The following is a 13,446-nucleotide window of genomic DNA, read 5'->3' as shown; positions in this document are numbered from 1 at the left end:
GTGGGAGCCCCCTTTCAAGCCGCAGAGCTGCTGCTTTTAAAAACGACGTTGCTGGGGGCACCCGCGTGGCTCGGTGGGTGAAGCCTCGGACTTTGGCTCAGGTCACGATCTCACGGTGCGTGGGTTCGAGCCCCGCGTCGGGCTCTGGGCTGACCTCTCGGAGCCTGGAGCCTGCTTCGGATTCTGGGTCTCCCTCTCTCTTCCTGCCCCTCCCCCGCTCATGTTCTTTCTCTCAAAAACAAGTAAGCATTAAAAAAAATTAGCAAAAAAATAATAAAAAATGAAAAATGGCATTGTCACTCGACCTTGACCAGAAAGGGAACCATGTCTTCGGGGAAGCAGTCTCTGCTGTGTGGGCACTGAAGTGCTGACCCCCTGACGAGGGCAGGCTGGGGATGGGAGCAAAGGCTTCAGGGAGCATGGTGTCCAGGGGTGTCGTGCAGGCCACTGGGGATTCATTCACTAGTTCATTCACTACTATGGCCTCAGCTCTTGAGATGCTCTTAGAAAATGGAGGTGGGGAGAGAGAAAGACCGCCAGCCACAAGGGCGCAGTTTGTAAAATCAAGAACTTTTGTACCCCAGGGGTAACATGAGGGGCTCTGTGAGCCGTGTAAATGTAGGGCAAGTGGGCAATCTGCTGGGGGGTGTGTTTCTTTAAGCGTCAAGTCAAATTCGCCACAACATTTGGTCACTTGGGAAGCTAGTGGGCCAATCTGCATAGGAAACCCAAGGCTTTCAGGAAGTGAGAGATAGTTGTCCCCATCCCAGATGGACCTGGACCCAGAGGCGGGAAGGCATAACAAGGGCTCTCTCATTCTGGAGCCCAGTGCAGGGCTTGATCCCAAGAACCATGAGATCATGACCTGAACCGATATCCAGAGTCGGATGCTTAACCAACTGAACCACCCAGGTGCCCCCCAAACTGCCCCTTTTGAGTGGCGCTCCAGGCACTGAATACATCCCTCCCGTTTATACTGGGACCCACTCATTTGGGTATAGTGCCAAACGTCTGGACCAGGAATCAATCAGGTCTGGATTCAAATTCCAGTTCTGGTACTTCCTAGCTAGGTGACTTTGGAAAGTCACTTTCTCTCTCTGAGCCTCCACTCATATATGTCCTCAGTATATGTTTGTTGAGGGCTCACTATGTGCTGAGCACTGTTCTAGGCTCAGGACATGCAGTGACGAACAAGGTAGACAAGAAACTTACATTCTGGTTGGGGAGACAGACATTAAATAGTGAGCAACTATATAAGCAAGGTAACACCTTATAGGAGATATTAAGGTAATATAAAAACCTATTTCAGAAGTGGGGGCTCTTTTAGCTAGGGCAGTCAGGAAAGGCCTCTCTGAGACAGTGACATCTAAGCCGACCTGAGAGATGAGAAAGAGCCTGGCAGCGAACGGAAGAGGAAACAGCTTGTGCAAAGGACCTGTGGTAGGAACGCGCTAGGCGTGTTTGAAAAACAGTAAGAAGGGCAGTGTGACTGAAGAATAGTGGGTGAGGGGAGAGTGGAAGGAGGGGAGGCTGCAGAACTGGGTAGAGGTCAGGTGGCTTAGGGCCCTATAGACCAAAAGGAGGAGTACAGTTTATATTTCAAATGCAAACGGAAGCCGGTGAGGGAATTAAGCCAGAGAGCAGGAAGTGTGTGAAACAATCTGATCCTTGTTTTAAGAAGAACTTTGGTGCGTGAAGAAAGCCGTTGGGAGCAAAGTGGGGAGGCCATCAGGAAGCTTGCTGTCATTGTCGAGGTAAGCTGAGGGTGCCTGGACCAGGTGGGGGGACGGGGGATGGAGTAGAGTGGTCAGATGCAGGGCGGCGTTGGAGGGAGAGCCAGCCTGACTGGTGGGGAGGAAGGGAGAAAGAGGAATGGAGCAAAGCTCCTAGAATCGGGCTTGAACAACTGAAATCGGGGAGTCTGGGGGTGTGGGGGAGCTGACGTAGTGTTGGTGGTCAGGAATTGGATTTTTGCGGTCCTCCTCTGGCACCCGGGTGGAGGTGCAGAGTGGGCAGTCTCGAACTCTTTGGAGAAGCTCTTTGCGGATCCCGGGCATATGGATGGCATTTAAAACCACGGGACTGGATGAGATCAAGGCAGAGGGTGTAGGGTGAAAGGAGAAGAGGTACGGGGCTGTCGACTGCAAAAACGAGACAAATGACACCTCCGCCCACGCGGCTCTCGCGAGGTATCACGTGAACGCACCCAGCCGCCTCTGCCTGGGGTTGAGCACGCCCGCCGCGCGGAGGCCCGGAGATCAGGCCTTGTGTGGGCGGGGCCCGATCGGGGCGGGGCCGCCTGGGGGCGGGGCCCAGAGCCGGGAGGCCGCTCCGGGGCCGTAGGGGCCGCCAGGCGGTGACGTCACCGCATGACTGGGTTTTTATGAATGAAAGGAATCCTGTGAGTGAGTAATTCCGGGAAGCTCGCCTTACAACTCCGCGCCGCCCCCCGCGCCGCCCGCCCCACAACAAAACTCGGCGCTGCGCTCTCGGGAGCCCGGCTCGGAGCGACCGGCGGTCGGGACCGGAGGGGGATCGGACAGGAGGAGGGCGCGGGCCGAGACAGCAACGCCGGGACGGCAGCGGCAGCCGCGCGTGCACGGGGCGCCAGGCGAAGCGGCCGCGGGTGAGGGACGCGGGTCCGAGACGGGGACGGGCGCGCGAAACCCGAGGCGGCAGGGTCTCCGTGCCCGGGAACGTGCCCGGGGCGGGGCGCCGGGGCCCCGCTCCGTCGGCGCTTTGGTGTGTCCTTCGCCCGGACGGCTGGCGGGTGGGGGCGGGGGCGGGGGCCAGAGGTCCGGGAGCTCCGAGATGGGGCCCAGGCGAGCTTGGCGGGGTGCGGTGGTGACGGGCCCCTTCTGGGGGAGCGCGCGGGGAGGCGGCCGAGCGGGGCAGGAAGGGGCAGCGCAGGCCGACGAGCGTCAGCGTCCGCCCAGGCGGGACCGGGGGCGGTGTGTGCACGTACGTGACTCGGTGAGAACAGTCCCTGGACCGGTGCCCGCGAGCAGTGCGTGCGCGGTTTGTTTACGTCCGAAGGCGGGCGTGCGTATGTGTTCCCGGGCCAGTGTCCCGCGTATCCTGCCCGGTGCGTGCGTGTGTGCGTGCGTGCGTGTGTGTGTGTGTGTGTGTGTGTGTGTGGTGTGTCCGCCGCGCGCGCTCCCAGGGGGGTGAAGACCCCGGGGCCTGTGTGTGCCTTGGAGAGAGTGCGCCCGCATGAATAAATGTGGAATAAGGACCCGACCGAGGGAAGTGGCCAGTTCCAAGGTCACACGGGGGTACGGGAATTCTCCCTCGGCTGTCCCCTTTCGTCCAGACCTCCGCCAGGCCCTGGCTGTCCCCGGAGTTTCCCAGGGACACGGCCATGTGACTGCGGTGTTTGTCCCCCGCCCAGAGCCGGCGCCTGCAGCCCTAGGGTGGGGCAAAGTATCAAAGGCCCCATCCGGCTGGGCTGGGGGGTGAGATGAGTGGGCCACCCCTCCCCCGCCCCAGCACCCTGATGCCTCTGTCCTTGTCCCCAGGTTTTCCAGCTGCCCCAGGAAGGCAGACCCTAGGGACTCTCCTTCATCTCCCCGGGGTTGTTCATCCCCTCCCTCTCGGGAGGAACAGGAAGGGCCTGAAAACCCACCACAAAGCTGGGAAGTAGGAAGGAATCCGTGGCTTCCTCTCTTTGGTGGGTCCTCTGGCTGGTCCTGGTTCTGGAGGTTGTACCTGCTGGGTTGGGGAGGGTGAGACCGGGAGAATGGGGTGGAGCTGGTTTCTGCTCTCCTGGTGGTTTCAGTTCCCAGGTGGGATTAGTCAGACCTATGGATGGCTGGACCTGAGGAGCTAGTTGAGGGCCTGGGCCAGGCCTAGGACCCAGAGTCCTCACCCTGGGCTAGGCATGGTCAACAGGCAGTGGAACAGGTGATCTTGGTCCTGAGCAACGTATGAGGGGTGGGGCCCGGAACTCAACCCCCCCCCCCCCCCCCCCCCCCCCCCCCCCGTCCGCATCAGCCTCGTGGAACGGGATGGGGTCTAGGGAGTCCTTGGTCCTATTCTGCCCTCCCCCTCCCACCACAGGGCTTCAGAATCGGCCGCGGGGTGGGGGTGGGGGGGGCAGTGATTGAGCTTGAGGGGGTGAGGAACCGGACGAACTTTTAACCTTGAATCTTTGAGCCCTGGTGAGCCCTGCTTCCACAGCTCAGAACTTCAGTATCTCCATCTGCAGCAGGGACTAGGCAACATGCAGGGCGGCAGGATGGGTGTAGAAGGGGGTGGGGTGGGGTGGGGTGTGGCAGCCTCCACATGCAGCCTATGGGAGAAAAAGAAGATCCAACAGCCCCAGGCTGGACCCAGGGATGTCCAGGAGTATAGGGTTTGGGTGAGGGAGGCGGCAGCCCGGAGCACAGGAACCAGGCACCCCCCAGCGATGGAGCCTGTCATGGGCCAGATGCTGGGGATGAGATGGTGAGCAAATCAGATCCCTCTGGAGCTTCCAATCGAGGAGGGGGAGCCAAAGTTGAAGGAAGAGCTACCAAACTCGATGCAGAACCATGGCTGAGATGGGTAGTCTGGGGCAGAAGCCACTGTGATTTGAAAGCATATAAACAGGGCTCCGACTTAGCCAGGGCAATCAAGGGAGGCTTCCCTGAGGAGGTGACCAGTGAGCTGGGTTCTCAGATGGCGTGATGGTCATCTACGAGGCCCTTAAGGGCAGGGACTGTGATTCATCTTTGGGCCTTCGGGACCCAGCACCGAGCCTGGCACAGAGTAGGTGCTTCTTGGATGGTTGCTGATTGAATGAAGGAATGAACACTAGGCCCGTGTCCCGAAAGAACTCCACAGCACTTGGAAAACAAGGCCTGGGAAACTTCCAGTGAAGCAGGGAGCCCAAGTGGGCTATAGGGTTCTTGAAGCAGCCTCTCAAAAGTGAGCAGACCCTCGGGCAGCACTCGGTGCGGGACAGATGGCAGGGCCGTCTGTGGAGGCAGCCCAGACTGGAAGCCCAGCGAGGAGGCAGCTGCAGTCCTGGTTCAGCTGAAAGGGGAAGTGGTCCCTGGCTGTGCAGGTGGAGCAGAGGGATGGTCAAGGCCGATGGTCTCCGAGCTTGTGTTCTCATGCCCCTGCCTCCAGGGAGCCTTCACCGATTTCCTTTCCCAGGGCGTCCACTCTGCTGGTGGTTTTGGAGCTCCATTCTGGACCAGAATCTGACACTCTATAAGACTCCCAAATCATCAGTGCTGGGAGGTACATTGGGCTTGGGGGAAGTTCGGCATGTTGGGAAACTGAGGCCCAGAGAGAGAGGGGAGGGACGGATTTGAAGTCACATTGGTGAGCGTGAGGGGGTGGCAGAACCGGAGCTAGAATGCAAGGGCCCTGCTTCCATGGGGTGCTGGGCTCTCCCAGCTTTGCTCGGCTTCCAGCAGGGAGGAGGCTCCAACCAGTGCTGGCGGCCAAGGCCCAGGAAAACACATTTTTTCCCTCTGTCCTCACAGAGGAAGCAGAATGGCTCAGCAGCCAGAGAGGAGCCCATGCCAGTGGGTGGGCCGTCTGCAGGATGTCTCCGGAGTGGACTAGGGGGCCCGGGAGGGGGGCGGGTGCAGCAGGGTTGGCAGCTGCTGACTGGGCGAGGCAGCTGTCAATCAATCCCAGAGTAAACTCATTCTCATGCCTCCCAAAGAATGTTGGGAACCTGCAGACCCTGGAGGTCAACTCTGCTGGCCTCCGAGGGAAGAAGAAGAGAAACTGAGGAGGTGGGGGGAGATGTGGTGGCCGGCACTGAAGAAAGGGCCCCGAGCTGGGGGTCCTGGGAATCGGGACCCCTGGGTCCCAGCCCATCACTGCCATCAAACAGTCTCTTGGTTGCCTCAGTTACAGAGCTGGTGGGACCTGCTGCTGTCTCTGGCCCAGGGTCCCCCAGACTGGCAGAGGCAGCCTGGGGGAGGACCCACGCCCCTTGGCTTAGAGCCCTGCGACCCCTGGCCTGGGCTTGGAGAGTGAAAGCCTGAGGTTATCAGACAGTTCCCCCTTCTTGTGACTTTCCCTCTGTGATTACCTGACTTTGCTGAGCCGGGACATTCCTGGGCAAACAAAGGTGCCTCTGCTGACATCCAGGATTTGCTTGAAGGGGCTGAGGCTAGAGCAGGAGAAGGAGGAAGAGAAGAGGGAAGAACAGGTTCACAGGGTCCCTAGAAACTGAAAGTATTTAGAATCCCAGTCAGCTGAGTGGATGGGAACTTCAGCCGTTCTATAGAATAGCAGATGGCCAACAGTTTCCGCCTCTTGGGCGTGTGTTGTGTTGAGAAGGATTCTTTTTTTTTTTTTTTTTTTTAATATTTTTAAACACTTATTTATTATTGGGAGACAGAGAGACACAGAGCATGAGCAGGGGAGGGGTAGACAGAGGGGGAGACATAGAATCTGAAGTAGGCTCCAGGCTTTGAGCTGTCAGCACAGAGCCCGACGTGGGGCTCGAACTCACAAAGTGAAAGATGATGACCTGAGCCGAAGTCAGTCGTTTAACCAACTGAGCCACCCAGTCGCCCTGTGTTGAGAAGGATTCTGAGGCTGTCTTTTTTTTTTTTAATTTTAAAAATGTTTATTTGTTATTATTATTATCATTTTTTTTTTTTTTTTTGAGAGAAAGAGAGACAGAGTGCAAGCAGGGGAGGGTCAGAGAGAGGGAGACACAGAATCTGAAGCAGGCTCCAGGTTCTCAGCTGTGAGCACAGAGCCCGACGCAGGGCTCGAACTCACGAACCATGAGATCATGACCTGAGCCAAAGTCAGACGGTCAACCGACTGAGCCACCCAGGCGCACCCCCCCCCCCCAAAGCTCAGTGGGGGAACAGTGCTGTGATTGATTAGTGATGCCTGCAGAGAGAGTGGAGGGGGTGGGGGTGATGGGGAGGTAAGCCAGCCATTTGCAGCTCCTGACCTTGTCTAAGTCTCTTGTATCTTACCTGCTTAGACTGTTATGATTGTCCCCACTCTACAAGTGAAGAAACCAAGGCCCAGAGATTCCCCTCTTGTCTGTGGGTCAGGCCGTGCTTCCGAGGTTCTACATCAGCCACAGCACCCAGGTCTCAGCACCTAGCACCCAACGGGCTCTCAGTTAACCTGCTTCACCTCTCCTATCAGGTCTCTCTGTGGGTGACCCTGGACTACCCTATTGACCTCTCTGGGCATTACCTCACAGAGCCGTCAGGAGGACCAGGCTGATGCTGGTATGAAAGGGGTCCGGATCCAGCTCTGGGTCCTTTACACGTGTTCAGAATCCACCCCCCCCCAACCCCCGCCAACTTGGGGGGGAGGCAGCCACTCACCTGCCGTGTGACTTCAGGCAAGAGATGCCCCTCCGTGGGTCTCCACCTCCTTGTGGGTGAAGTGAGGATGCAGGGCTGGATGCTCTCCCAGGGCCTTTCCCGTGTGACCCCAGCCGGCCTGGGGACCCTGAGTCAAAGCAAGGTCCCAGTGCGGGCTACCAGCCTGACCCCTCCTGGACGGACTCAGCGATTCTAATGACCCCCAGGTGCTCACTGACCTCTGCGTTCTATACCACTTGGTTCCTCCAAAACCCTGCTCGGCGGGTATCGTTCTGATCCCACAGTAGGAAAAGTGGGGGCCCAGAGAGGTGCAGTGCCTTGCCCGAGGCCACACAACCCAGAGATGGGACTCAAACCCAGGCTCGACTCCATCCAGTGCTCCTTCCTTCCCATAGCCCACCTGGGGGCCCAGCATCGTGAGGGCAGAATCCCTCCTGCTCCCTTCCCGTCTCCCTAGCCTCTGTGTTCTGTTCTTGCCAGGCAGAAGAAGGCGGCGGGTAGAACGGAGGAAGAGTTGGAGACGGGCACAGGGAGGTTTTCTCCTGGACAGTGTTCAGCTAGGCTCGGGCTTGGCATTCGCTTTGGACACTGACAAGCCGGGTCGTGGTGTCAGACCACCCACCCACGTCTCACCAGCGCCTGCTCCCTGCCGGGCCCGGGGCTGGTGGCCTCGGCACCCAGAACTGCTCCGGCCCCGTTTCTGCCGCAGAGCTCCCTGTCAGGTGGGGAGACAACGAGGAAATAGACGATCACAAGATTGGGGGGGGGGGGGAGATGTGCGAGGGTGGGCGGCACCCATGACGTTCTACGGATCAGGGAGGGCTTCCTGGAGGAGGAGTTGTCTGGGCCCAGGGCAGAAGGATGAGCAGGAGTCTGCCAGATAAAGTCAGGGGGAGACGTGTCACGGGGCGTGGGGTTGCCCAGGGGCCATACGGTGTGGGAGGGAGGAAGTGAAAGAAACTCCGCGTGGCTGAGCTGCCAGATGGGGGCGGGCAGTGATGGCAGACGGGCCTCAGGTGCCACGCAGGTGGGCCTGGACCCTGTTCAGGGATAGTAAGGGGCCATGGAAGGTTTTCATCTGGGTGGTGACGTGGTCACAGTCACCGGTGGAAAGAACCTCCAGTTGCTGTGAAGAGGATGAGCAGAGGCCAGCAGAGAAGCATTCTAGGCCCTTCCCAGGTGTGTGTGTGGCGGGAAGGCTATGTAAGAGGCCCGTGTTGAAGGGCAGGATTGGCAAGGGTGGCTTGGGAGGGTCTCAGGGTCGTGTCGGTGAAAGGCCAGGGTCCTACTTGGGACTTTCTGGGACTCAGCTACACCGCAAGGAGCCTGGGTGGCTCTGAGGACCCTCCCAGCCCAACGGCCACGGTGGCTGCCCCTCTCAGGGGATCTCTTCAAGTGCCACCTTCCCCCTCCTGTCCCACTCCTTGCTTCCCTCCGGGGTGCCAGAGCCCCTGGCTACACGGGCCCCAGGAGCTGCTGGGGGGCTCCAGAGAAGCCTGGGGCTTCTCTGCACGTCGGCCTGAGTCACAGCGAGAGTTCCAACGGTAGTTCGGCAGGAATACGTGAGCACCTGCTGTGTGCCAGGCCCTGGGCACTGGCACGCAGGCAGAGGGCAAGACAGGATGTCTGCTGTCGTGGAGCTCGTGCTCCAATGGGGAGGCAGACACTGAACCTATATGTGCAATAGATGTCATAACAATTACATGTAGTGGAAAGTACCATGAAGAAACGTGAGGCAGGAAAGGGAAATGGAGAGAGAGAGAGAGAGAGAGAGAGAGAGTGTGTGTGTGTGTGTGTGTGTGTGTGTGTGTGTGTGTATCCAGGGCTGGGAATTCTAAATGGAGTGAGAACATGAGATTTGAAAAGAGCCCCGAAGGTGAGGAAGCAAGCCTTGTGGCCATCTAGGGGTAGAGGAAGCCAGGCCAGGAGTACAGGCAGTGCAAAGGCCCTGGGGAGGAGTGGGCGTGGTTTGTTGAGGAACAGCAAGGAGGAGGGTGTGGCTGGAGCAGCACCAGGGAAGGGGAGCCAAGCAGAAGCTGAAGTCAGAGGCGTGTGCTGGGGCCACATCATGCAGTGGTTTGTGGGCCATCGTGATAACTTTGACTTTGACTCCCAAGAGAGATGGGGGCCACGGGAGGGTCCCGAGGGAGAAGTAACATGAGTGACCTAACACACTGTGGGGGAAACTGAGGCACAGAACAGTTACCCGATCTACCAGAATCGGAGGTAGTGAGTGGAACCGCCATCAAAAAGCTCCAGGTGTGTCTGGCACCCGGGTCCCGGCACTTGCGTTTCTCGGGGCCCGTGGGAAGGTATCAGAGGCTGAGCTGAGGCTGTGAGGTGTGTCCCTCAGAAAGCTTGAGAAACCAGGGCTTGCCCTCATTTGCCCCTGCGGTCATACTGGGTACTGCTAATGAGAATCGATAGGGTGCTGCATCTGAGGTCACAGGGCGTCTTCCCGCCCTGTCCTCTGTGCTCCTCACCCCCCCCCCCCACTGCCTCCCTGTGGGTGGTAACAGATGAGGAAGTGCGGGCTAACAACGAATGGGGGAGAAGATCCGATGTGCAGGGACAGAGAGGACTGCTGTTTTAAAAGGGGGCTTGGGGAGACCGTCACCTTCGTGGGCACTGGCCTCCGGAATGCATTCTCCATATCTCCCCCTTGTCAGTGTTTGGCATACCGTAGATGCTCAATAAATAGTTGCCGAAGGAACATGGAGGTTTCAGGCCTATGGAGGATACACTGAAGGCCCCTGGGCCCCTCCTCAGTTGAGGTATGACTGCCCTGTCTGACCAGGGTGGTGCTGAATTCGTGCTCGCGGCTGCCGGGCAGAGGAAGCTTCTCCAAGACAAACTTTGGTGAGGAAGGCTTGGGCTGCGGAAGAGGGAGGAGGGGACTATGTTTTTTTTGGGTGTTTTGGGTTTTTTTTAAGTTTCTTTATTTATATTATTCATTATTTTTAAATGTTTATTTCTTTTTGAGAGAGAGAGAAACAGAGTGCAAGCAGGGGAGGGGCAGAGAGAGAGGGAGACACAGAATCGGAAGCAGGCTCCAGGCTCCGAGCTGTCAGCACAGAGCCCGATGCGGGGCTCAAACTCACGAACTGCGAGATCATGACCTGAGCCCAAGTCGGATGCTCAACCGACTGAGCCACCCAGGCGCCCCTATTTATTATTATCTTTTAAGTAAGTTCCATACCCAACGTGGGGCTCGAAATCACTGCCCTGAGATCAAGAGTCACATACTCTACGGACTGAGCCGGCCAGGTGCCCCACATGTTTTGGGTGCTTTGGGGTATGTAGGTTATACTTCAGTGAGAAGTTAAAAACAATCAAATAGACATATCTGGACCCCATGTGGAAGGATGGCTGGTATGGGAAGATGAAAGGCAAGAGAACAGTAAAGAGAACAGAAAGTGCAAAGGTCCTGAGGCTGGAATGGGCCCCTGGGACAGAGAAAGGTGGTATGACAGGACTTCCATAACAGCAGAGGCCTTGAATGCCGAGGCAGTGAGTCTGAGTTTTATTCCAAGTAGAGGAGAAAGTAACCTCGGTCTCCTCTCTCTCTCCTAGGTCTCAGCCCAGAGGGCACCTTCTGCAAACATGTCTGTGGACCCCTTATCCAGCAAAGCCCTGAAGGTGAGGATGCTGCCTCTGTTGTCCCTGTTCTCCCCCTCGCTTCTGGCTTAGGCTGGCCCATCCCAACTGCCTCTTCAGTTACTGGCATCCTCAAGGGTGGCTCAGCAGGCTTCAGGTGTTCGTGAGGCCCCGGGAAGGGCCGTGGGCTGGAAAGCAAGAGGCCTGATCACAGGCTGTGTGCCCAGGGAGGTGGATGGGGGGGGGGGGGGGGAGGGGGCGAGCAGGTCACTCAGTTTCCCCATGCGCTCCACGTGCTGTCCCCAGATCAAGCGTGAGCTGAGCGAGAACACGCCGCACCTGTCAGACGAGGCCCTGATGGGGCTGTCGGTGCGCGAGCTGAACCGGCACCTGCGCGGGCTCTCGGCCGAGGAGGTGACGCGGCTCAAGCAGCGACGTCGCACGCTCAAGAACCGCGGCTACGCGGCCAGCTGCCGCGTGAAGCGCGTGTGCCAGAAGGAGGAGCTGCAGAAGCAGAAGTCGGAGCTGGAGCGCGAGGTGGACAAGCTGGCGCGCGAGAACGCGGCCATGCGCCTGGAGCTCGACGCGCTGCGCGGCAAGTGCGAGGCGCTGCAGGGCTTCGCGCGCTCGGTGGCCGCCACCCGCGGCCCGGCCGCGCTCGTGGCGCCAGCCAGCGTCATCACCATCGTCAAGTCGGCCCCCGGCCCGGGCCCCGCCTCCGCCCCCGGCCCCGCCCCCGCCGCCTGCTCCTAGTGCCCGCCCGGCCACGCCCATTCCAGGCCACGCCCCTCCGGCCCCCGCTTCCTTCCCAAAGTGCCTAAGCGTGGTCTCTGTCCCTTGGTGCCATTTCTCTGCAGCCACCAGCTCTTGTGGTGAACACATGTTCCCTCCCGAGCCTGCTGTCTTCCTCGTTGTAGCCCCTATAACCGGGACCCAATAGGTGGCCCTGGGGTGGGGCACCTTTGGTGAGAATGGTAGGGTGGGGTTGGCGCCTGGGGTCTCTTTTGGCGGAGAGTCCTGCCTTCTTGGACTGGGAGGATGGAATACAGAGCAGATTAGAGAAGGGCTGTCGGGGAGAAGAGGGCCACCCCTCATTATGTAAACTGTTTGCTCAGATCGTGCCACAGCCCCGCCTCCCCCCCAGGATTTAGGACTATGTCCTCTCCCGGGGCTGAGAAGGGAAGGTCAGTTAACAGATGGGGACACCGTCCTCCAGCAGACATGCCAGTGCCCAAGGCCACCTGTGCTTAGTGGTTGAGCTGGAAAAGCTAGGCTTTCTTACTGCTGCCCCGAGATTCCAGCCAGGGGATCCCGCCGGGGGTTGGCAGGGGGCTTGTGGACACGGACTGGAAAGGGTGATGGAAGGGCCTCCCTGACCCGGGAGCCGCCTCTGTGAGTTAGGGGAAGAGAAGTAGAAGGCCAGAGAAGGTGATACAGATGGAAGAGATGGAAGGAGCTGGCCAGCCAAAGAGAAAGGGGACCAAGGAGGTGACCACCCACTGTGGCAGGTGGGAAGATAGATGCTCAAGTCCTGCAGCCAGGGGTGGGGGTCCTGAGAAGGGAAGGGTCCCACCCCTCCCCCTGGGAATGTCCACCGTGGCTTAGGGGCTGGCCACTGTCATTGATTGCCATTCTCCTGGGAAGCCCAGCCCCAGCCCCAACCCTCCCTGCGCCTCCCTCTCCCCCCCCCCCCCCCCCCCCACAATACGGTTGTCCCTCCCCGCTGTTTATTTATTGCACGAATCTAAGTTATTCTCCCCAGCCAGAAACCTAGCACCCACTCCCTGGGAAAAGCGGTGTGTGGCCCTGCGCTGGACTTTATATTTTATATCTGCAAATGAATCACATTTTATCTTATATTTAGGGAGAGCCGGATGGCAACGACCAAAAAATGTTAAAAAAAAAACAAACGCAAAAAATTCGCCCGGCCCCTAGAATTTATTTATTTTCTGACTTACAGTAAGCGACTTATCCGCCTTCTGTATTTTGTAGACTTTCTGAATAAAGTCGAGTTCTCTTTTTCCACGGAGAAGTATACGTCTCTGGGCTACGGTCTTTTGGGGGAGGGGGTGGTGGGAGAGGTTCCGAACGAGGGGCCTAAGCTGGAGTCCAGCTTTCAACCCCAGCCGGGACCCTCTGCTCCAACTCGCAAGTGAAGAAACTGCGCCATCAGCCCTCGCTCGCTCACTAGCACCGGGAGCTCAGAGGGCAGGCGGATGCCAAAACCTTGGTTCTTCCGTCTGGTTGCCTGGAGCCTCCCAGGGGAAGAAAATACCAGGAGGACAATGAAATGTAGGGTTAAATTCCCTGGCATCCCTTCAGTGAATAAACAGTCCCGCCCAGAGGAAAATTCTCGGATTTAAGAGTAATCTTTCCAGCACTTTCCCACCGAGGTCTGATTTTCTACAGCCAAGTAGAAAATATTTTCCCCATGTTCCGGAAGGCACAGGGGGGCCGAGAGAGAAGTGGCTTCTTCAGTCCTGGCCTGCAGGCCGAAAAGGCAACCCTGTGTCTCATCTTGGGCTCCGAACGCGCTGTCATTGAT

At 58.3% G+C, this 13,446-nt stretch overlaps 1 protein-coding gene across 4 annotated transcripts; it reads left to right on the top strand.

Moving 5' to 3' along the window:
• Positions 1-1,623: 1,623 nt before the first annotated feature.
• Positions 1,624-12,933, top strand: MAFF (MAF bZIP transcription factor F). 4 transcript variants are annotated; one of them, XM_086712298.1, is made up of 4 exons: positions 2,412-2,626; positions 7,785-8,026; positions 10,878-10,943; positions 11,208-12,933. In XM_086712298.1, exons 3-4 carry the CDS (start codon positions 10,908-10,910, stop codon positions 11,652-11,654), a joined length of 483 nt encoding a protein of 160 aa, XP_086568424.1. In that variant the 5' UTR covers positions 2,412-2,626; positions 7,785-8,026; positions 10,878-10,907; the 3' UTR covers positions 11,655-12,933. The 4 variants fall into 4 exon arrangements, with proteins under 4 accessions (XP_086568422.1, XP_086568421.1, XP_086568424.1 ...); XM_086712296.1 differs by lacking the exons at positions 2,412-2,626; positions 7,785-8,026 and adding an exon at positions 1,624-1,754; XM_086712295.1 differs by lacking the exon at positions 7,785-8,026 and having other exon boundaries at positions 2,346-2,626.
• The last annotated feature ends 513 nt before the right edge of the window (positions 12,934-13,446 follow it).

Source organism: Puma concolor, chromosome B4 (genome assembly GCF_028749965.1).
Source record: "Puma concolor isolate L17-30 chromosome B4, mPumCon1.1.hap2, whole genome shotgun sequence".
NCBI classification, from domain to species: Eukaryota; Metazoa; Chordata; class Mammalia; order Carnivora; family Felidae; genus Puma; species Puma concolor.
This window is presented reverse-complemented; position numbering and strand designations above follow the sequence as displayed.

What these genes read in the sequence shown, in the direction of transcription:
- MAFF (XM_086712296.1), top strand. Translation starts at nt 10,908, where the DNA reads ATGTCTGTGGACCCCTTATCCAGCAAAGCCCTGAAG. An exon ending in TATCCAGCAAAGCCCTGAAG is followed by an intron (nt 10,944 to 11,207) that starts GTGAGGATGCTG and finishes TGCTGTCCCCAG; the next exon opens with ATCAAGCGTGAGCTGAGCGA.